This window comes from Ascidiella aspersa, chromosome 8 (assembly GCF_963924565.1).
Source record: "Ascidiella aspersa chromosome 8, kaAscAspe10.2, whole genome shotgun sequence".
NCBI classification, from domain to species: Eukaryota; Metazoa; Chordata; class Ascidiacea; order Phlebobranchia; family Ascidiidae; genus Ascidiella; species Ascidiella aspersa.
In genome coordinates this window covers 14,687,145-14,711,786 of record NC_139454.1, presented here as the reverse complement: position 1 = coordinate 14,711,786, position 24,642 = coordinate 14,687,145, and the positions used below count along the sequence as shown (strand labels likewise).

The 24,642-nt window shown below is 34.4% G+C and overlaps 1 protein-coding gene across 3 annotated transcripts in view; it reads left to right on the top strand.

The window, feature by feature from the left end:
* Window positions 1–24,642, top strand: part of LOC146136266 (THO complex subunit 2-like) — a 74,200-nt gene that overhangs the window by 23,351 nt on the left and 26,207 nt on the right. For all 3 annotated transcript variants that reach the window (XR_014501584.1, XM_083395669.1, XM_083395668.1), the window contains exons 6-18: window positions 2,013–2,146; window positions 3,728–3,897; window positions 11,055–11,147; window positions 11,609–11,749; window positions 11,880–12,052; window positions 14,814–15,009; window positions 15,084–15,119; window positions 15,251–15,381; window positions 15,480–15,581; window positions 15,658–15,742; window positions 19,366–19,459; window positions 20,191–20,271; window positions 20,337–20,433. Coding sequence is in view for 2 of the 3 variants with exons in the window: in XM_083395669.1 (XP_083251795.1) it covers window positions 2,013–2,146; window positions 3,728–3,897; window positions 11,055–11,147; window positions 11,609–11,749; window positions 11,880–12,052; window positions 14,814–15,009; window positions 15,084–15,119; window positions 15,251–15,381; window positions 15,480–15,581; window positions 15,658–15,742; window positions 19,366–19,459; window positions 20,191–20,271; window positions 20,337–20,433 (1,533 nt within the window). In the remaining variant the exon portion in view is untranslated. The remainder of the gene's footprint in view (window positions 1–2,012; window positions 2,147–3,727; window positions 3,898–11,054; window positions 11,148–11,608; window positions 11,750–11,879; window positions 12,053–14,813; window positions 15,010–15,083; window positions 15,120–15,250; window positions 15,382–15,479; window positions 15,582–15,657; window positions 15,743–19,365; window positions 19,460–20,190; window positions 20,272–20,336; window positions 20,434–24,642) is intronic.

The window sequence follows — 24,642 nt, the reverse complement described above, 5'->3', positions numbered from 1 at the left end:
GTGCTTGCTTTGAATGTAAGCTCGTAGTGCAGTGTGAGCGTTGTTTTGGGCGAACAATTACTCGCGTCTCGCGATAACGTTCGTCTAATAATTAAGTGTCAATCAGGCGTTATTAGGCGAGCGACTAACGTGTAATGCCATGTGCGTAGTTCGCAATTTCCCTAAATGCGTTAAGTTGCAAAAGTAACATTACATTGTAAAACGTGCTGGCCGTTGCCGAAATGCGCTATAGGGTTACTTTAAGTCAACTTTAGGCCAATATTAAGCGAGGTTATGCAGTTATGCACAGCGTAATTGTCAAGCATTCGTGTTAAGAATGTTAAACATATGGGAGATTTTTTTTATTATAATGTACACGTGTTAGCAAATTGTTTGGGCGATTTCTAGCTGTGATTGTGGGCGCTGTAGGGTAGATTAAGATTAATCCCTTCCCCAAACAAAATGGAGGCTAAATAATTTAATAAAAATATACTAGGATTTGCTATTCTGGATTCGTTATTTTAGATTCAAAACCTATTATTCTAGAATACCTTGGGATTCTACTTTGAACATCCCTATTCATTTGGCATAAGTTTTAATTCAAAGGAACTGTGGCTTATCAGAATGATAAACCTTCTATTACACTTGAATTACCTGATGGTGCACAGTTGACCAAAAGCTAAGGAAATCAAATCTCTTGCAAACATAAATTAAACCCTAAAACAAAATTTACAGGCTGCGTAACAAGTGTTTTTAATTACTTATTGCTGAATTAATAGGATTCTAATACAAGTAAACATATTGGAGTATCGGATTGAGAATAAGGAATGTATAGTTTGTATTGTAGCGAACCTACCGATGTGCATCCACGTTCATCGAAGCGTGCAGATCGCCTTTTTTCCTATTTCGCAATTGTACATTTATAAACGCGTGTTTGTGCTTTTGCTACCCCTTTTACCTTAACTTAACCATGTCGCAGCTACGCAATAAAGCACCATCCGCTTTAGTATACTGGTTAAGAATTGTATAGGATGTGGTTGTTACTGATAGTTGCATCCATTTTTTAGCAGATGGTAAAGTTAGCAAATTTCCTTTGGCCAAAATTTAAAAATATTGAATTTTCCAATTTAAAGAAACAGATGTTATTTTCACATTCAGTTGTCCCAAAATATTTAAAAATGGTAAAATTTTCTTTTTATAGAAAAAAAAGAAGTTAAAATTAGCAACTTTTCTCTGGCCAACATTTTTGAAATATTAGAAATATTACATATTGCAGTATCTTGTTAAGAATATGAAATGCTTCCTGGAGTGGTTAACAAACATTTACAATATGGATGTTGCTGATAGTTGCATCCATTTTTTTTAGCAGATGGTAAAGTTAGCAAATTTCCTTTGGCCAAAATTTGAAAATATTGAATTTTCCAATTCAAAGAAACAGATGTTATTTTCACATTCAGTTGCCCCAAAATATTTAAAAATGGTAAAATTTTCTTTTTATAGAAAAAAAAAAGAAATAGTGAGCCAATGTAATTAATTCAGATCTTCTTTGATAGAGTCTGTTTTATTTAACTTAATACCAGACAATACGGCAAAGATAACAAAAACAAAACTTTTATTGTTTCTTGACATTACTTTAACACACATCCAGTATTAATGGCATTGCTATAATTTCACAACATCCCCAAAAAAATGTTTTGTGGTATTTACTTTAATTTATACCACTGTAACATTTCTAAAAAATGCTCTCGTGGGTTTAAATGTCTGTAAGCATTCAATAAGATAATAATCTTAATCAGTTTTCATAATTTCTTAACTTGTGCACATAGAATTTCATTTTGTTGTTTGTCTTTTATTCTAACATACTGTTCCAGTTGGAATTTTGGTATTATTTAAATCAGTGGTTCCCAACTGGGGGCGCACCCCCTACAGGGGTACCAAACAATTTCCAGGGGGCACAAGCTTTATGGTAGAAAAGTGATTAAAACCACTGATCTAAATAGAACACTGCTTTAATTAAATGTTCTGTTTTTTAGTTACAAACAGCAGAAATTTAACCTACTAAGGGAAGAAATGGAAGGTTATTCAAAACTGAGTGTAGAACTAAGTGATCTGATTGGAAATCACAGCACTGTATCAGAATTGTTGCACAACATAAAGGGCCTTATTGGTATGTATTACAGCAGGAATCAATCTTGGAGTAAATGTAGAGAGGCAGGAAGCCAATAGCATATTTCTTGTTTATCTTGCAACTATATTTTTTTTTTATGTACTAAATTAAATAAACACACTTTATGATACCAATGACGACTTGTGTACAGAAGCGTATCCAGAAATTAAAAAAGAGGGGTCCCAGATTTTTAATTTAGGGAATTACCCGTTTTTTTTCGTCTGATGTTAATACGTCATAAAATAGTGATGGATATGACGTCATAAAATAGCGATGGTAATGACGTCAAATTCCCCGTTTTTTTTGTCTGATGTTAATGACGTCATAAAATAGCGATGGTAATGACGTCATAAGAAAGAAAAAAATCATCAGAAACAGTCAATTAGCGTCCAGCAAAAGCTAACATTTAGACACAAAAGCGAACATGTGCGTTGTTAACAATCCTGCCAGGCGCCAGCTGCGAAACTGCTTAGCGTGCAATCGTTAACTTCAGGAGAAAAACAAAAACAAGAAAATATATGTGATTGATTTTGGTAGATCCATGTACGGGACTACGCTACATTACAAGCATGTCTCTCGCCACCTGCAATACTAAATGAAGATTGTTTTCCCGGGTGTTTCGATTAGCGCGACATATAAAACTACTTCGACGAAATGCAATAACTTTAATAGTTAGTTAATCAAGTTCAGTGTTTGAAAACCTTTTTAAGTTTGGGCGCACCTGGCAAGCACGATTTATTTTTGGTATAACGTCATTTCTTATAAATTTCTTTGCAAAGTGTTTGAAATGAACTCGTGTATAGTTTGTCAGAGGTGACGGGCCCGATGAATTACATCGGCATGCGGGCGGTAGGTTGCTTGCCCATGTCTTACACCAACATCTGATATTAACGCGGACAACAAATAGCGAGAAGCATCAGCACCGTCTAACTCAACGTTTTCAGAGAGAAAAAGCAGGAACCGCTCGATTTATTATTATTAATTGTCGAACACACACTTGCTGATCAGCCAACCCAAACGAATAACGAAAGGCGAAAGAGAAAAACTATCTAGCATTTACGGTCGACCAAACAAAAGACATCGACCAAACAAAAATGATTTTGGTTTCGCATTAGCTTAAAACGCGTGACCCAATTACATTTAAAAACACGCAGCTTCGGACGGTGAGTAAAACCTTGATAAAAACGATAATGTCACTTACGAAAAGGGAGGGTCCGAACCCCCAACCCCCCTGGACACGCCACTGCTTGTGTATTAGCATAGCTTAATATGAGCTTATTAAGCTATCGGTTTAACAAAATTTAAAACCCATCCTGCAGTGTTTTTGGAAGATATTTTTAGTCAATAGATTGCCATTAAAAAAACATTGGTATAAAATATTCTTTGTCCAATAATAATTGCAAACAATTGCTTTTAGATATAATTTGGTTAAATAAAAAAAAAACTCAGAAGGTTAGATGTTTGTTGTATAGGGCCTATTGTTGGCATAAATATAAGGTCAGCTTTGTATAGTCACTTTAATTAATGCATTATTCTGTGTTATATGTTGTGTTTAATTTATCTAAAAATATACTTTTTTAGGGTGCTTTAACATTGATCCAAATCGTGTATTGGATCTCATTTTGGAGTCACTTGAATGTCAACCAGAACTTGCTAAGGACCTGTTTGTTCCACTTCTAAACAACTACCTAATTTTGTGTGACAGGTCAACGCTGTGTCATTTATTGGGCTTTAAATTTCAACATTATCAGGTAAGAAATAGAAATATATTTGCCTAATGTAGAGTAGTCTGAAGCATATCTTAAACAGCTTCAAAGGAGTCACTTTAAGTTAAATTAAGCTAACAATAAAACAGGTAAAAAAATTAAAAGTATCTTTCCTCCTCAAATTTATGCAGGAATGCATCATTTAAATTGATATATTTTTGTGTAAAAGAAACTAAACTATTGAAGTCGCTTAATGTGCAATTGTTAACTTCAAGCGAAAAACTAGACCAAGACCGTGAAAAAATGAGTTTACTATTATCATAATTGACTATATTCAGCAAAGTTTCCTAAGTTCTATGTAAGGGATTATGCTGAATTATGAGCACGCTTTTGCCACCTTCAATACTAATTGATTTTACTGGTTGTTATTATGTCACGATTAGTGCAACAGCTGAGGAGAGCTTTCTGCCAAGTCAGCTAAAATACAAGCTGCGGTTGGTTGTGGGAAAATAAGTTGTGTCAATTGCCCACGAATCACATGGTTTTAGAATATGACAGCGAACAGTGAGGAACATTAGCTGCGACTAGCTCAATGATTTTAGCGAGACAACAGGAAGAAGAATTGACTTAAGCATTGTCAACTGTTGAATACATGATGCTAATCAGCCAACCTGATAGAATAACAAAAGCGGTCCTTCCATGTCAATTAACCAGGCCATGTCACACAAGGTTTTAACCTTATATATAATTGTCGAGATTTGTTGTCCAGTCATTCGGGATATTTGCTTCTGACATGCTTTAGTGGGCTTCTCTTCCAGAAGAAAAAAAGGTGAAGTGATGTCACACTGTGCGTCACTTCTTCATGGGCTTAAACCGCACAAAATAGGGATGACCAGCGCATTGGCTTTTTTACAATGTGGGCTACACCCCTCTGATTCCCATGCACAAAATACATCATACACAAGGTGTAAATTTTTTTGGGGGGTTAAGCTGTTAGCCAACCAATATCAGATATAATGAACAAACTGGATACATACCACCAGCGCCTTCAATTTTGAACAATGTAGGCTAGACGCCTTCCGATAACCATGGAATGCAAAAAATATATGAAATGTTTTGAACTTCTATCTGTGTGACGTCTAGTGCCTTGTAGTGCAACCAAAAAAAAATTATCAAGTTTGAAAATATATCAGGGTTGTTCCTAAGCAAAAAATTGCACTCGCCAGTCGGTTGAGCGGCTACCAATCAGCACTTGCCCGGACGAAATAACACTCCCCAAATTGGCAAGCCACCTGCAAATTTCTGTACTACGGCGATCTTTTCTTGGATTATCGTTAACCTGTCTTGTGGTTTCTAAACATTAGTTTTTATAAAAGTCTGTTCATTTATTTCCATGCATGGATAAACAAATTAATGACCCATAAAGCAGTTTCCGCTCAAAACAATGTTTTTAGGGAATAATTTTTTACAATCTTTAGTGAAAAATAACACTGACAATTTAGTAGCCACGGCCTGCCTGTTTACCATTTTCTAAAATTCCTCTTTATCTCTTTTTTAGGAGGTTTCATGGCAGGTTGCTTCGCGCCAGAAACAAAACGCCGCATTTCGCCTAACACTATAGTTACTGGTTGAACATCAAATAATGACAAAATAATTGTAAATTTACGACTAAACCATTCTTTCGCAAAGTTAACAACCTCCACAATGGTTTTGATTCGTATCTTAAAATAATTGCCATATAAAATATTTACAGACAGTTTTTTTTAAGCTTTGACTTTGTTGACTGCTATGAACTATAAGAGATCGCAACAACATATTTACGTAGACTAATTTCTAATTCTCAGCTGGAATTATACAAGTAGGTGATATTTCAAAATATCATAGTGTTCAGTTGGCCGTTTCGGTCCCTCAAAACATCCTAAAAACACTTCTTACAAATATTATTATAAGACATTTGCATTCAAACGTATTGTTACCAAAAACGGTAGCAATTGGTTTTAATTTTCTAATACAAACAATTCAAAAATACAAAAAAGGAGAATTCTTATCGCTGGGTACATCGTGAACTTTTCCAAAGGCGTCAACGACTGGGTTAAACATTAAAAAATTAACAACGTTAATCAATAAACCTCCTAACTATTTACCACTACAGCAATGACGTCTTTGATTGTTTGTCGGTAAACAATGTTTTTAAAAAGAGACAAAGAGTCTTTATTACGATCAAACAACGCCTGTGTATTTTACAATTATTAAGCCCTCTGACAAAAATTTTTGCAAATACATGCCCAAATTTCCTGTTTGTTACACTCCAATACTTTTATATTATATTTCAAGATATGGCCCTTTTTGTAAGGTAATTTTTCTGTGCTCAATGAAGCATAAATTAAAAATAAATATTTAAATTTGTTTTGGTGCTATAGGGGAAATGCAAGAAACTGACAAGATATTAACTTTTAATTTTGCGTATTAATGAGCACAACAAGGACCTTACAAAAAAGACCGCCACGTCCCACGGGTAGTTGAACTGGCCGCTCTTAGAACCTCGCTCGCCGAACGCGGGCATGAAGGTGCCCTCCAAACTCAAGATCTGGGCAATTTAAACAAAATATCTTAACGATGAAGAGCTGTAGTTACAGGTAAGAAGGCGCTGGCTCTTAAGGCCGTGAGCCGACGGCTGCCTAAGTCCTACACTTTCCTTGTATGTATAGGACTGGAAAGAACAGCCGCTAAAATACCTGTCCTTAACTACTTTTGATATCAGTACACACGATAACGTAGCACTCCGAACAGAACGCTTCCCACCACAAACAAGTCAATCGAACGAATCTGTTGAGAGGGATGTTTGGGCTACCAATTTTCCTCAACTATTAAGGCCTTCTAAAAAAGAGCGGGTCATCAAGCCGAACATCTCCATCACCTACAAGAGGCCGGCTACATTTGGTAACCTCCTTATAGGTTATAAAAGAATTGCGCATGGCGTTGAAATAGAAGCGACCCTACCTGCGGGATCCCACCCGTGCGGACATTGCGCTTTGTGTGGCCACTTCGGCAAACACGTCGCAATGGTGAGCTCAACATCAAACATAGCCACACACAGCCATGCTATACCGCTTAAGGAAGCGCTTACCTGCCGCAATTGCGGTACATAGTTGCGACATGCACGTTGTGTAAAGAACAATACGTGGGGCAAACCAAAAATAAGTTTTCCATCCGTTGGTCTACCCACCGTTCGTTATGGAACGCATTTCGACACGATGGTCAAGTGACAAAACCGCACTGCAACATCACTACGCCATAACCCACCCCGGTATACTTGACTGTAGACCGTTAATTTCTAGCTGTTATATTGTTCAGTTTGTTGCCCAGCCACAGTTCCACATGTTAGACATTTGTGAGGATAGATGGCTTAACAAAATTAAAGCTAGAATTAATATTCAAAAAATGGTACTGCCCCAAATTAAGTAGTATTTGTCTAGTTCTTATCGTTTCCTTACGCCTCTACTCCATTTTTTCTTTTTGCCTTGCAGTTGTTTTGCGTGCCGCGTTTCTCTCTCGACCCGTTCTTATTGTTTCTGTACAGGGGTTGTACACATTGGATGTCACTACTATTTGAAAGCTTTTATATTTTAGTTATTTTACTTTGTTTTATTTAATCTTTAATGTTTCTGACTCTTTCTTATACTGTTGCGTTTGTGTTTATTCAGATATACTGACGATGCCTTAGTTGGAAAAAAAGTCTGTTCATTTATTTCCATGCATGGATAAACAAATTAATGACCCATAAAGCAGTTTCCGCTCAAAACAATGTTTTTAGGGAATAATTTTTTACAATCTTTAGTGAAAAATAACACTGACAATTTAGTAGCCACGGCCTGCCTGTTTACCATTTTCTAAAATTCCTTACGCCTCTACTCCATTTTTTCTTTTTGCCTTGCAGTTGTTTTGCGTGCCGCGTTTCTCTCTCGACCCGTTCTTATTGTTTCTGTACAGGGGTTGTACACATTGGATGTCACTACTATTTGAAAGCTTTTATATTTTAGTTATTTTACTTTGTTTTATTTAATCTTTAATGTTTCTGACTCTTTCTTATACTGTTGCGTTTGTGTTTATTCAGATATACTGACGATGCCTTAGTTGGCGAAATATATATATAACTTTTAAGATCTGGTTAATGTGTCTGACCTGAATTGCTAGCTTTGCTAGATTATTTTGCTGTTAGAGATGTTCAGATTTAACTTTTTTTTTTAAATTTATGTTTTCTGTTTGATTTCCCATTATGTGTCACATAAAAATCAGTTTCACAAGTTTTCAAAACAATTGGACAACATTTAGGGGCTCCGCAGACACCCCAAAGTTACCATACTGAAATTTGTGTAATCTGGGACTTCCCCTGACATGATACTGTACATTTTTACAGAAACGTTGTAGTTTTTGTATTAAACAATGGAAAGAAAGCATCACTATCTATTTTCCAGTTTTATGTAAAATGTATTCATAAAGCCCTACTTTACCCCAAATTTAGAGTTGTCATTTAATGTATCACACATTTCAGAGAATTGTTTAAAACCTGTGTATGATCGCCTGTGATCTTCAACAGCCTGTAGCAAGCTTGCATGTTGCTGAGGATTGTCGTTTAATATAGCAGCATAATCAGTGTTTAATATTTTTAACAAACTCATAGCCAGCATGGAACTTGTCCATAATCGCAGCTTTGTTTTAAGACAAACAACGGCTCCATCAAAGCAGGTTATGACGCCTTAGAAACGGCATGCCTCAGGGAGTGAGTCCTGGCTCATTTGCTGTTTAATGTTTATACAAGTGATTTGCCCGGCACAGTTTCCAAGCATATGCTGATGACTTGGCGCTCTTGCATGCTAAAGGAAATTGGTGCAGTGTTGAGAGGACTCTTAGTCCACATCAATAAAAAGTTAAACGTGTGTTGTCCGTCAATACCAATGGAAGAACTTTGGTTTTATATGTCAACATACCTCGTTGTGCATCTAGACAGGACACTCACATTCCGACCCTGGCAGGCATCCTGCCCGCTGAGCTTCGCCCCAGAGGAGACACAATACCAAAGGCTACCTTTGAGATACCCCTTCGTACCAGCTGCTCTCAAATCGCTGCAGAAATGTGAAAGCTCTGGTGTAGGTGAATGGAAATCTCTGGTGTAGGTGAATGGCAACCAAATGGAAGGACGAGCAAGATTACCCCTCTCCACCACTAATACCCCACCACCTCCAATAAACCTTCAGATTTTGGCCTGCCTATGCGAGCCTGGACTCGCCTTAACGGGCTGAGAACAGGGGTCGGGCGTGCCAGGTCTTCCATGAATAAATAGGGACAAGCTCTTTCTGCGACTGTGGTTTGGAGGAACAGACTGCAGATCACATAGTCTCACGGTGTCCATATATCGCCAACCAAGTGGGACAAATGATGTGACACTCTTGGACGATGAGACTATCCACTGGCATCTTGACTTCTGCCCGGACATTTGAACTGAAATAATAAGATCGTCCATATGAAAGAAGAAGAAGATCAAGCAGGTGCAACACACAGTACAAGGTGAATGGGATAAGTTTTCTATGGTCTGAACAGATGGGTAATGATGCTATTTTCATAGACAAACTTGTCACATTTTCCTTGTTTAGTAATCACCCACAAATGACCAACGACATGAAGGCAGCAATTGCCCGAAAACTTCTTTCAACTGCAAAACCTGAAGATGTTCACCAAGGCATTCAAGTTTTGCATCATAAAATCAAAAGTTATACCACTTTAGACGATTTGATTGGCACAGATTCCTGGTTTATTTTTACGCTACTCAAGCAGAAATGTGATTGGCCGACACATTCTCCCGATTCATGGTCCTCATAATGGGTGCAACTAAGTCTTTATGTACTGTCTAAAAAAACCTTGGCTAAAAAATAAAAAAGCTATTCATTGATTTTTCCTTATTACATTTATTCAACTATGACATTGTTATAGTTTTGTTATATGCCTTTTTTTCATAATAAAGAATTTGTTTAAATATATTTTATTGTATATATGTGATAAAATTTGAAATCAAGCAGAAAACATAAACTTAAAAAAAAGTTAAATCTGAACATCCCTAATGCACCATGCATACCCCTTTAGGGTAAAACCTCTTCTGGTATAATCTGCATCAACCCACCTTTAGGGTAAAACCTCTTCTGGTATAATCTGCATCAACCCATAAACTGAGCCTTAAATAGACAGAACTGTCAACGTGTTTATTTCTAACTTTAATACGCTGTATAACACATCGCTTCGTATAAAATAATAATTTCTAAATCTTAAAACACACTATGCTGTTCGATCTATCTTTAGAAACTTGCAAGAAATAATAGACATACTGGTTTACCACAAAACTTTGGTATGCTACGACTTTGTCAGCACTTTTGTTGACTTGAGCGGTGTTAGAATTTAGTGTGGTGAATAATAATCGTGTTACCCCTTTGGGGTAAAACCTCTTCTGGTATAATCTGCATCAACCCATAAACTGAGCCTGAAATAGACAGAACTGTCAATGTGTTTATTTCTAACTTTAATACGCTGTATAACACATCGCTTCGTATAAAATAATAATTTCTAAATCTTAAAACACACTATGCTGTTCGATCTATCTTTAGAAACTTGCAAGAAATAATAGACATATTGGTTTACCACAAAACTTTGGTATGCTACAACTTTGTCAGCACTTTTGTTAACTTGAGCGGCGTTAGAATTTAGTGTGGTGAATAATAATCGTGTATTGCAGAAATGTTATTTTGTTCGCTGACAGCGCTTGAACATTTTTTTGTTGTGAGCAGAGTAGTTTGCCACTATATGTTGTCCTTCATCGTTTTAGAGCACCCATTCAATTTTTGACTGGGCTTTGTTTCAATGATAATGATAATACAGAAGCGTTAAATCGGTTTCCCAAGTATTGTTACGCTTTCTTGGTTATTACTGATATGTAAACATTTTGTACTGATTTAAAAAACACATCCTCGAATTTTTAAAATGATGTGCCTGTGATTGGGAAAATTACAAAATTCCATGATATGTTACTCATATACCAAATATTTTGTTAAAAAGTGTGAATAGGTTGAGCAGACCAAGTAGTTAGATCCGGTTAACTGGTATTGAAAGTCCAATGTTATGTTTTTTTTAATTTTTAACTCTTTTGTTTTGTGCAGTCAAGTGCATCACAGACTCCATCAACATTGTTCAACGTTGCTGCACTTTTAGTACAACATGATCTAGTCAGCTTGGATGACCTATTGCCTCATGTAGGAAACATTTAGTTTTTTAGGAAAGCTTTTTTTTAACTTTTTTTGTTGCCCTGTATAAGCTAGTAGTTTTAAATTGTTAGGTTTAACGAAGTGTATTTTATCTATATTTTCTGCTTTAGGTTTTATTGATTCATTTTTATTAAGAGGATATTAGGTTTCATGTAAGTCATAATGTTGTGTGGAAGAAATCGCGAAGTGGTTTTTAATTAATATAGGTATAAGCTGATCTTTTTTAATTTTTTTTTTGGTTTTAAAATGCTGACAGTTCCATTATTGTTGTCAATTTGTACCTTCATTGTGTTGCACTATTTATTTGGTTTTCATTTGCCATTTTGGCTCTTTTTAACCTTAATATAGGGATACTAACTGTAATGAGTAAATGCCGAGTTTTCAATATTAAGTCAAAAAGATTTCTAAAATTTTATGTTGTTAGATTCATATTTAGCTTTATTATATAGTTGGTCCCTGAAGATGACACTTTGCATAAGGAATGGCAGTCTTATGTTGATGAGACTACTGAGGAGGCTCGAAGAAGCACAGTCATGGTGCTTAACTCAACAGAGAAGAATGAGGAGAAGTCATCAAAATTGAATATAGACGTATAATAATCATTAGATTTATGGTTGTAGGAATGTATATTTTATCAGAAATTTTCATTGTTCTTGTGCAATAACCTATATATGATAGCTGTAATCCAGCTGTTGATAAATATTTCTACCATTTTTTTAGCAAATGCCCAATCAGAAATTCGGCTTATGTCAAGCATTGCTTTGTATCGGAGACTGGAAACACTCAAGTTATCTGTTTGATAAGTTTTCATGGAATCAAATGCTTTCACATAAACCTATTGCACTTGCCCTGTGTCGCCTTGTCTCTTACATTATCCACCCACTATATAAAAGGTAACTATACCACGAGTGACAATGTTCTGAAAATTATTTTTATTTTATTTTTTAAAACAATTATCACTATTTTATTATATATTGAGATTTATTAACTCCCACATTCTCCTCGGATTGGTAGAATATTGTAACCTTTGTAATAAACCTAAAGTCTCCTGTGTAATATCATGATGTTGTTACGTGCATATTTTGATATCTTTTATCTGGTAAATACATTATATAGAGCCTATTCATCCAACCTTATTAAATGAAGGGCCAAATTTGCGTTTAAATTTTTTTTCTCTGGCCATAATTCATTAACATGTATGTGCGGATCCATGATTTTCGTTTGGGTGCCCGTTGCATTATAAAACAATTACTCTTTAAAATACCTGCTGTTCTCCAGCAAACTCAATGGAATTATGCAGCTAAACTTCTCTCGTTGAAAAATGCCTGTATTTGATTTCTATTGGAAATACTTTCAATTTAAAGTATATTTGACTCAATGGGCACAAATAGGCAAAATATATCCAAATAATGTTCAATATCCTAAATGAGAAAAACTATTTGAAGCACAAAAATGTTCACATGAAGCATGAATAAAAAGGCCTAATACTATACACTATATGAAATAACCCCTATGTTGTGGTTGTATGGGCTATGTAAATTAATTACACCTGTAGACAATACCTGTGGTCATAGGCGTCAAATGTGGGTGTGCAGAGCGTGTTTTGACACCCTGGATTTTTTGCAGGGCATCAAAACCCCTTGAGAAATCCACCAAGTTTCCTGTGCAATTAGTGTGCAACTCCACTTCTGTAAAAACTATATTAAAGCTAGCATAATGTACACCGCTAGTAGCACAATCGTGGTTCACTAACAGTATGTGCGACTTTCCAGAATTACATGGGGAGAAGTACCATCTGCGAAAGTGTGCGTTCGCACCTATCAATAAACCAAAGCGCTGAAAATACAAAATACCAGGTCGCGCTAACGTAGGTCAAGCTTAAGCTGATGAGAAATTTGTGTTTAGTGAAAAATCTTCTATGATAAAATATCTGTAAAGCCAATTATTAAGCTTGAAATAGACAAGTGTTAGCCTATTTTCTAACTTTTAAACGCCAAATAACACAGTTAGGGATGTTCAAAGTAGAATCCCAAGCTATTCTAGAATAATAGGTTTCGAATCTAGACTAACGAATCCAGAATAGCGGATCCTAGTTATTTTTATTCAATAATTTAACCTCAATTTTGTTTGGGGAAGAGATTAATCCTAATCTACCCTACAGAGCCCACAATCACAGCAATAAATCGCCCAAACAATTTGCTAACATGTGTACAATATAATAAAAAAAATACCCATATGTTCCAACATTCTTAACAACTGTCATTTGAAGCAGTTGTGTAAACTGTAATATATCAACTATTATTTTTGCCAATATTGAGTATCCTGTCGGTCCTGTTTTTGTTTTTTTCTTTCTTGGATCTTAGTGCTTTTTTTTTGACTAACATGATCTGTTGAGCAGTCAATAATGTACTGCAAAGAATACAAAGTTACTATTGACATAACTAATACTTGACAATTATGCTGTGTAGAACTGCATAACCTTTGGTGAATATTGGCCTAAAGTTGACCTTAAGTAACCCTATAGCGCATTTACAATGTAATGTTACTTTTGCCACTTAAAGCATTTAGGCAAATTGCGAACTCCTCACCTGACATTACACATTAGTAGCTCCCCAATAACGCTTGATTGACACTTAATTATTAGACGAACGCTATCACAAGACGCGAAGTAGGTTACATTTAAAGCAAGCCCTATAAATTGGTCGCCGCAGCGACAGGCCAACTTACCACATGCGTTTGTGCAATTAGGCGCAACAATCATCCGTAAAGCATTAAATTTTATTGTTTCCAATTACCCAAAATAAACAGCAGAATTTCTACTTTGAACATCCCTAAACACAGTACTTCGTCTAGCGTCACAATTCCTAATGCTAATATGCTGAGACGTATTGGCTGTGTCTGGTTATTTTTTTATGGCGTCATCACAATCACTATTTTATGACGTCATTCCCATCACTATTTATGACGTCATTATTTATTAACGGCAGACGGAAAATAGGGGAATCACCTAACTTTAAATTTCGGGACCTCCCCTTTTTGATTTTCTGGATATGCACTTCGAATAAGTAAAGACTGGTTCAAAAAACACCCTGGGATTTTGTATCACCCTTAAAGTTACACTACATAGCAATACACGCTTACTAAATTAAAATTTAACATAACTTCATTTTAGTTTTCTAAATCCGTGTATTTTAAGCTGTTTAAAAATCCACCACTAACAAACTAATCTGCAAATTTACTACGCTTTACCACTGCCTTACAGTCTTAAGTTTTGGTGCTACATATTCGGTAAACCATGATGGCTCAGCACAGCACAATACAAGTTTGTTTTTGTGATAGACAGATATTTTACAACATCAAGTAAATTTTTAATGACTTGATTTTTAATAAACATAACTTTTAAAGGTTTGCGGTCAATTGTAAACCAGTGTTAAAAGAAGAAATATAAAAACCCAAGAATAACATACAGTAGATGTTGCCAAGAAAAACTAAATATTGTTCGTTTTTGCTATGTTGAAGAGAATGGATTCTGAACTGAACTGTAACATTTAAATGACCGTTTAGATTTTAGACTTTTTTGTTTGCATGGCTTTTTATGAGAAAAATATAAACAATTGTGCTTAATTTTTTACAAATTTATGTCTATATGTGTAGAGTTGCTGTTAAAGAAGGGTGCAAGTCGAAGAATATTGACTATCCATCCCATTGTTTAGCCCTTTCCCCTGTGTCGCAGTATGCCCAGCTTTATGATACTGTATTTCCAATGTTACTTCGTTTGGGACCTTACACTTCTCTGGACCCTATACTGATAGTGAAAATTTGCAGACTGGCACATAGCTTTATAACTGAGGTACAACACTATACTACTTGATATAACATATTTTGATGAGCATAAAACTTCTAAACTTGCTTTTTATATCCCAGTACAAGACAGCCTCCCCTTCGGATCAACAGTTGGTGGTAGGTCACTATGTTGTATTTTTCTGATGTTTTACCAATATTTGGATTTAAAGTTGCTTATTTTTGAGCAAATTTTATTTTGTTTAAATAAGTTACAACATTAGCAACTGAGATTTATAATATTTGCATAGACCAACATCTTTGGTGGTTGGCTTGATGTAATCAATGTTGTATTGTTGTCATCTCTATCACTTTTGTCCTGCAACGCCAACTTGTCAGAGGAAATTTGGTTGGTAGTTAAACTACTCCCCTATCAAACAAGGTAATTTATTTAGGTTTGTTCCAAAATTTTAGTTTTAATGAATATTATAAGAGGCATGAAGTTAAATATTTTTTAAACAAAATAGATTGCACTTTTAGGTATAGGCTGTATGGTGAATGGAAGAACAACACATATGAAAAGTATCCTCAACTTTTGATTGCCAAAAGTAGTACTATTGATAGGACAAAGTACATAATGAGGTTAAAATTCTTGTCATTTTTTTAACATACAGCAATTATTAAAAAACTTGTGTCAAATAAATGGTAAATGTTATAGGAGACTTACAAAGGAGAATGTGAAGCAAACTGGAAGACAAATGGGAAAGCTCAGTCATAGCAATCCGACTGTTCTGTTTGATTGTGTAAGTGAAGCATTGGTAATTTAGGTTGTGTTCAACTCGGGGCCTGGTTTGTCAGCATGTCATGTAAATCTATTTTACTAGTTTGTAATTTATGTTTTTTTAATTATAATTTTATATAACATAATATTCTATTATTTATATAAATACATTACTTATAGTTAATTGTGTAGGCATGAAGCCATGTCCTATCTTATTTTAACCCTGTTTTAAATGTTACCTTTGCTGAAATTGTCATGCTTTTAAAGCACTGCTTAAATCAGTGGTTCTGAAACATAAGGTTGCAAGGGCTTGTGTGGAGGTCACCAAGTAATAAAGCAACTGTTTTAACTAAAAAAGAGGCAATCTTGGGTTTATAGCATTTGCTTTTAAGAGGTAACCAATATGCTTGTTTTCACCTAAAAGCTAAAGAATAAATTCAGTTTGTTAGACTTGTCTAATTGATTTGGGAGCAGTAACAATATTTTTCCTAAAGACTCGTTTTGTGGCACACAAAAAAGTAGTGTTAATGTTGTCCTAGCAACTACATTGATACTTCTATACACAAATGAATTTTTGTAACAATTTTTTCTTAAACCATTTCATAGAAATGAGATAATAGAAAAGAATGCATCCAAAAATACTACTATAAATTGGTTTAAATCTTATTTTATTTTCACATTAGTTTTAGACTTTTTGCAAACTTGAAGAATGTTTTTTCAGCTACAGGAATTCCCCTATTTTCCGTCTGACGTTAATGAATAATGATGTCATAAAATAGTGACGAGTACGACAACATATAAAAGTGAAGGCCTCTTGTAATTAGATGTACTTTTGTTTTTAAACCCTTGTTATGGTTGTTGTGAAGCAGGATGAAGATCAAACTTTGTTTAATGCTATCTCCTAACCCAGTTGTTCCTAAAATGTGGTCCATTACCAAGTAGTGGGTCACAAGACCATTTTTATTGGTCCATGGAGCTATCTATAAATCTTGTTACTATATAATTTGATTCACTAAAAATATTTTTCTAACATTAGTCGGTAACCCGCCAATAAACATCATCCTGATTCCTGACTGTCACCTATTTTACAAACTATAGGTACAAGGCCATTTTCCATTTTCCATATTTTGGCTACTTTTAAACTACTAAACGCAAAAAAAAGTTCTGCTTCGCGCTATTGTTTTTCCATCTCATATGCCTTTGTAAGTGAATCTCTTAGGCTAAAGTGTCATGCTTAGTCTGAAACAATCAACAACGAATGTTTCGCCAAACGTAGTGGCGTTTCCAAAAATTTGTTTATTACACATTTTCCTTGTTGTCATGACGCTTTATGGACTTCAATTTAACTAAAACAAACACATTTTTTATTTACCTGTTCTTACTCATTGTGCACTAGTCATCGCTAGAGTTGAGAAATATAGAAAAACCAAGAAACTATTTCTTCATAAAATAACGAATTAAAGAAACTAAATACATCAACGCAAAGGTGTCCAGCTCAATTTTTATCTTTTAACTTCTTCCTGTGCCAAAGATTAGTTACTAATTCTTTTTAATATTAAAGACCACATTTTCACCTGAAGGTTAAAATGGCTAACATTAGTTGGGTTAGGGTGCAAGTTTGGTACAGGTTTGGGTGGGTCAAACATATTAATCTGATTATTATATTTATTTCTCTCTTATTATTTATTTCTTGTGCCTTATTTGTGACAACTCGTTTCGTTACTGTAAAAAAAAGTAGTAGGATTCTAGACCAGCACCCTTATTTAGAAAAAAAAAACTTGTATACACATGAAAACATTTGTTTTATTAATTAAGCAAACCATTCATGATAATTGACCAAAACTGCTTATTTGCAAACAGTTATTTTCAACCGAACTCTGAAAGAATGGCCTTGAGCTGTATAGTAGCAATGTGCATTACTGCATCTAAGTGTCTGTCGGTGAGCTGACTTTTGCTTCTTGTTTCTTGACACCAAGCTATTTAATTTCTTTTGCTAGCCTCCACTGCTGTATAATGTTATAATATCATTAATTGTTAGTTGTCGTAATTGCAGCGATTGTTTTATATTGTGAATAAACAATAGCATTTGGCTGTATAACAAACTTATTATTATTTTTTGGTTGGGTCGGGGGCGTGCCTGCTAATTTTGTTAGGTCCCGCCTGTTGGACACCCCTATATTAACGCCTTGAGGAGTCGGTTGGTAGTCTCACTTATGTCTGTCATTCGTTGCACACTTAAATCGGGAGTTCACTTTTCAAACTGAGTCTGTTGGTAGATATATTTAATTTTATTCTAAAAAATGAATCAGAGGTAAAAATAATAATATTGATTAGAATTAGGGTTGCAAAATTCCTGTGAATTTTCAGAGCCGAAACTTTCCATGAAAATTTTGGGAATTAACAGGAATTTTGGAGAGTTTTCGGAAATTTTTGGAAACTTTTAAAACAATCTTAGTTTGATATTGACGCAAGAAAATAATGCCCTTAAACTGTTTAGATTAAAAGTATTATGTATAGCTAAAATACTTAAGAACATACAAACACATGGTTTAGTTTGTTAACTACAAAAATGATTCAAAACCAATCTGCTTTTTTACAAACAACACTGACCGGTCTGGGCCAAAATATCCCCAGCTTACGGTAGCTAAATGTTTGATATTTATTGTTTTGTGAGTTACAAAGTCGTTGTACTTGTTCAGGGGTCGGCAATCTACGGCCTGCGGGCCGGATCCGGCCCGTCAAAGTAATTCATTCGGCCTGCCGCCTATTTGACAAAATAGACACAGTCCATTTCACACACTTTTTGACTATTTTAACTACGTAAGTGCGAAACCTTTCCCGTTACGCGCGAATCATCTTCATACATCCGGTTGATCACGTTTTGTAATGTCTTTTCAAAAGATTAGTGCTTCTTTACCGTTGCGGCGTGAAAAGCTGACTGCGTCACAGACAAACAGAAAACTAATTTAAAATTTTTTGACCTTTTTTAACATTTATTTTTCAGCAGTGTAATAAAAACTTGAAAGAAATACAGGTATACCAAAAAAAATCGCACTCACTTCGCTCGCAAGGTACGCCCAGACATAAAAACTCAGTACATATTGAATTAGATTAACCAATAAAGTTTTCGCGCTTCTTCAAAGTAGTTTCATTTCACTTGAAAAATTTTACACCAAACAAACGCTTTTTTTGCACTTTGCGCTAACACTTTACTGCCTCATTGAATGTAATTAAACACGTCTTTAAGTGCAAAAAACGATAGCCGCCTGATATATAGTTGTTCTAACATTTTAATAACACAATTATTAGTTAACTTATTGTGTGGCCCCAGAGACCTTTCTTAGTTTGGTTTAGGCCCGTGACTAGAAAAAGGTTGCTGACCCCTGTGCTAGTTGCTGCCAGTTAGCATCTTCCCCCTCGCTCATCTAGAAATGCTCTTTTGGGATTTCGTTATACACCCCTGAACAACTCTTGGTGGTAAAAAATTGTCTTGGAAAAAAAGTTTGTACACTCAAACTTATGTGTTGTTGATTAACAGCAGTCCAGTGACATATGCTAATGTAACACCTAGCGTAACAGGCACTGCATTTATATAATGTCCTTTTTTCCCCTTTATAATGTCCTTTCTTGTTTTTTGTTTATTAGATTCTATCACAGATCCAACGTTATGACAATTTGATTATGCCTGTAGTGGATGCTCTTAAGTACCTTACAAATCTTACTTATGATGTGCTGGCATGTATCCTTTTTTACTTATTTTGTATTTTCTTTAATTTGAAGGTTTAGGTAATCATTAATAACTTTTTATTGACAATGTTTAATAGCCCATATTTATGACCCTCACTGGGCAATTGAACAAAGATCAATAATGCCACCAAAAATATTGAAGGTAATTAAAAACATGCTAGGATTCAATATTCAGGATTCGTTATTCCAGACTCAAAACCGATTATTGGAGAATACTTGGAATTCTATATTGATCATTCATCACTAAATTTAATTAAACAGTGTTCCATAATATTGTCGCTTGTCACAAGACCAAGGTTATATCTGTTAGGATTAGAGATTGCTGCTAGATATAAAATTTTTAATCAAACTTTATTAACCTTATCATTAAACGAAGAAAATAGAAAAATAAATACCTATACAAAAAAAAAAAACTGTAGTAAGTCTCTATAGTTTGTCGTCCAGTTTAAAATTGAATCAAAATTTAGTTTTGAATTACATCTGACAATATTTCAACTGTACTTCTTCTTTAAAGAAATATTCCACATGCCTGACCGGCATGCCTTAGCTTGGTGACCCCTGCTATAAACCATAGCTTATTTATAAAACATAATGTGAAATGCACTAGGAATAAATAAAGTTCACCAACTTTGTTTTACCCAAGTCTGTTTGACAAATTTTGAGGCAAAATGCAGATGCTTTTCTTATAATACTATTTTTCTATTAATATGGATTCAAATGTAGTCTGTATCATTGAAGCTTTGGCAAACCCATCCAAGGAACGTATGAAACATGATGACACCAATATTTCAAATTGGCTTCAGAGTAAATTTTTATTGAAATTTATGAAAATTTATATTATAATTACAGGAAATGTGTTGTTTTTTTAGGTCTTGCTTCGTTTTGCGGTGCTATATTCAGGAAATATCCCATTGAGCTTTCAGGATTACTACAATATGTTGCCAATCAACTAAAGGCAGGAAAAAGGTATTTTTATGCAAAACAGTCCCACCTTATTTTTGTTTTAATTAGTAATTTTTATATAAGTAAGTAGAACTTTTTTATCCAGAGCAGAAATGGAATTTAAATCACGCGGTAAATGGTTATTCCATGGTATGAATGGCAGCTTTAGGTTGAAAAAAAATGCCCTGAAACAAAAATATCCAATAAACTCAATAATTTGTTTGGTTAATAAAGTATATGAGACATTGTACTCTGTTTGAGAAAACGGATCAGTCTGGATAATTTACATTGTTTGGCTGGATCTAGCATGCCAAGCCCTGCTTTACAATCATACATAGGTTTCTGACCCCTGCTTTACCAAAACACTTGGGTTGCTGACCAACACTTTACATTAACACATAAAATCCTATCGCCCAACAAATTTACCTAGATTGAGGAATCCACATTTTTCCCAAACCTATATCAAAAGACAAGCAACTTCTTGTCAAACCAACTGTATAGTAAAGATTTTCCACATGGACCATCTAGTTACATTCATTCTAATTTAGACTTTGAAACAATATTTGGATCAAAAGTATATCGCAAAGCTTTTCATTCAAAGAAGGTAAACTGATATAAACTGACTAATACGTCACCAAGCACATGATTGACTGTATAACAGAACAAATAAACAATTTCATAAAAGCAATGCACAGCAAAATAAACCCAGTTTTAAAAGAGATGAAAGCAAGCCAAAACTTTTTGGCTGCAAAATAGGATGCAATTCGGAAAAATCTAACAGAAGCAATTTAAGAACTTTAAGGCAACAAGAAAAGGAAAAGAGATAGTGAAAGCAAGAAAACACCACCAACAATTATTGCCAAATTCATAAGCAAAAAATCATGAAATATAATATTTGAGAACAAATTCAAACTTTGTGATGATTAGGGCGATTATTTTTTGACCTAAAAAATAAAATATTTTGACCTAAAAAATTGAAATTTTGACAAATTTTGACCTGTTAGAAATACATTGATTTAAATAACCTAGGCGTCTTTAATCACACGTTTTTTTATACCGTATATTGCCCTAATAAAGATATAATACGGTTAAAATGACTTTGAACATAAATCAAAACTAAATTTTTTTGATAAAATTGTACAATAAATTTCAAAACAACTAAAAGACCAATTTTAAAAAACTGACTATAGTTATTTTTTTATTTTTAGACGATTTACGTGCATTTTTATTCGATTTTGATTTTGAAAATTTTGACCTAACGAGTAAATTTTGACAAAATTTTGACTTTTTTTGACAAGTCAAAAAATAATCGCCCTAGTGATGATTCAAATCAAACAAAAACTGGATCACTCAAAAAAAAACACCATATGCATCAATGAAAAAGGACAGATGTTATTGCCATACATGAAAGCAAACTTAAGTCTGACACAGTTGCTAATATTTTCCATTGAAGGATTTAAATTTATTAATGAGAATTCACTTACCAAGCTGGTGATGTTGCATTCTATGTAAAATCCTGTCTAGACTTCAATATTATCAAAGCTTATCATTAAAAATATCAACTCATTGCAGGGAAAACATGATTGTTGGAGTAATTTATAGGCATTCAAGACAGAACATTGATAGTGAACTATGTCTTTTAGCTAAACCAGTGGTTCCCAACCGGGGAGGAACTCCTCCCTAGGGAGGAATTTTATGAGTTCAGGGGAGGAATTTCATAAATACAGTAAAAAAATTTACATTGGAAATGTGTTTAGAATATTTTTGTATATACGTTAGGGATGTCCATTATGTTGGCCACAGATAACTTCCTATCATGTAAAATATAGGCATGTCAATATTTATTTGCCTCATGGGCTAGGCCAGTGTTTTTTTAACTATCTTTTTCTATTTCACATATCCTTATTAGGAATCAAAACGGGACAATAACTGACCTATTTAAATTACATTGTTTGGTCTAATCAGTGGTTCTCATATTATTCACGACGACACACATGAGCAATCGAAATCAATCAACAGTTTGAGTTTATAAATTCCTCATTGTAGGTTGGCTATCTATGGAGCACCTTTAAATTACAAAATTAACATGTTGCCCTTAAAATAACCTGGTAGATTTAAGCCTATTGTCATACAATCGCAGACACATTTAGACCAGTGGTTCTCAACCGCCGGTCCGCCAAATATATTACAATTTTATATAAGATGTTAAAAGCTTGTCCATTAAATGTAGAACTTCGACAGTTCCGTAATTTGCTGTGTCACGCTTTGTGACGCAACATAATGTTAATAGTCTACTTGGGACTTTATTGTTCCTCACAATGGTGCAAGTGTTGTACGTAAAACGCCTATGATATCAAAAAGACCAAAGCAAATTGCTTTTTTGTAGTTTCCCTTATTTGCTTTAAGTTGCATATACTTTTGTCGTAATTACATTTTGAGTTGATTTTGATTTTTGAAGGTCCACTTGTCCGCAAAACTTTTTTTTAAATTTTACCAGTCCGTAAGCTAAAAAAGGTTGAGAACCACTGATTTAGACTGTTGGTACAAATTTTAATTCTTACCGAATAAGCACATTATATGGTAAATAGTTATACTTTATAAAACTAAACTACAATATAACTAAGATGAACACCGTCCATTATAATTTAGAGTCGGTTCACATTTGGAACAGATTAAGGGCACACCAAATATAAACTTGGTGTTGAGAATGACTTGCGTTGCCGCGTATACAACTACTTTTAGGGCGCAAACAAGAGCAAATTTCCCATTGAGTTGTCATCTGAAATAAATTGATATTTCAAATTGCCACAATTTTTTGCGTTATATTTGTTTTTCGTCTTATGGGGAGGAATGAATAGTTCAAAAATGAGCAAAGGGAGGAATGTAGCAAAAAGGTTGGGAACCACTGAGCTAAACAGTATAGTAATAATTACTAAATACTAATTACTACACATTAATATTTTGGAAACCAGGTATCAAATACAACAGTACAGTGTATTGCTAAAAAGTATCTTCTGTCTTTCTTGTGAGTTCCCTGTGTTTTTTTGGCATTGTTGCACACAAAGAGCTTCCTCTGCACTGTAGCCTTTCACCCGTTTCCGCCAAATATATTTTGTCTTTAAAATACAAACAAAATACTGGAAACATACTGATTTACATTTTGGTAACCAAATTTATTTAATGCCATGTGTGTTTTCTCCCGATTTATATTGCCGCGAAATATTTATGTATTTAAACCTTCATTTTCGGGTCAACGCGCCTATAGTTGCATATTTTTTTTTTAAATTCGACTTAAATTGCACATTTGCGAAGTTCGTTAGCTTATTTGTTTAATAGCGTCGGAGTATGGCGTCATATTGTGTGTATTTGAGATCCTATTTTTGACCCCGACCGCCACAACATTTTGAGTTTTTTATGTGGCCTGCAGTTATAAATAATTGTCAACTCCTGATTTACACCAATACAACAAGCAGTAACTGTGGTTTAATCAATTTTTAGGCCACATTCCTCAAAATATCTGGGTGTAATTGAAGACACCAAACTAAAATAGAATTGCCACATTAGGCATATCTCCAGTTAAAATTGCAAGTGCCGCAGTCATTATCTCTAGTACTAACTAAATTATTTGCAAAGTCTTACCACACTATATTGTGCCCTGGTACCTCCCCATTTCCTGTATGACATTTTATGTTGGGAATTTGCAAGTAATAATGTTCTAAAACCAATTTTTTCCCTCCAAAACCGAAAAAAATCATAAGTTGTATTTCATACTTTTCTTCCCCACCTGCCCATGACACTGAACGACTAAGCTGTAAGATAACTGATAAACCCCCATTATTTTTTTCTTATTTTCTTATGATTGCCTTAAGTTTCTGATTTTTTTTCTGATTATTGTTATTCCTCTGGACTTTGTCTTTTGCCGAATTGTTATGTTCAAAATGTTCATTGTTATATTCACATTGTTTAACTTATAAGTATTGACTTTTTTATGTGCTCTATTTATTTATAAAAAATGCTTTGTCTTCATTTCATTTTACCTTTACTGTGCAGCTGAAAAGAGGGTCCATTGGACCCATCGCTGCTCAGGCCATATAGCGCATGACTCTATTTCTTGTTATAACTTGTGTATTTTAGTTTTAGTGGAATGGAAAATAAACATTAGTCTAGATCAGGGGTCGGGAACCTATGGCTCTTTTTGTGACATTATATGGCTCATTTGATGAAAGAATCTTG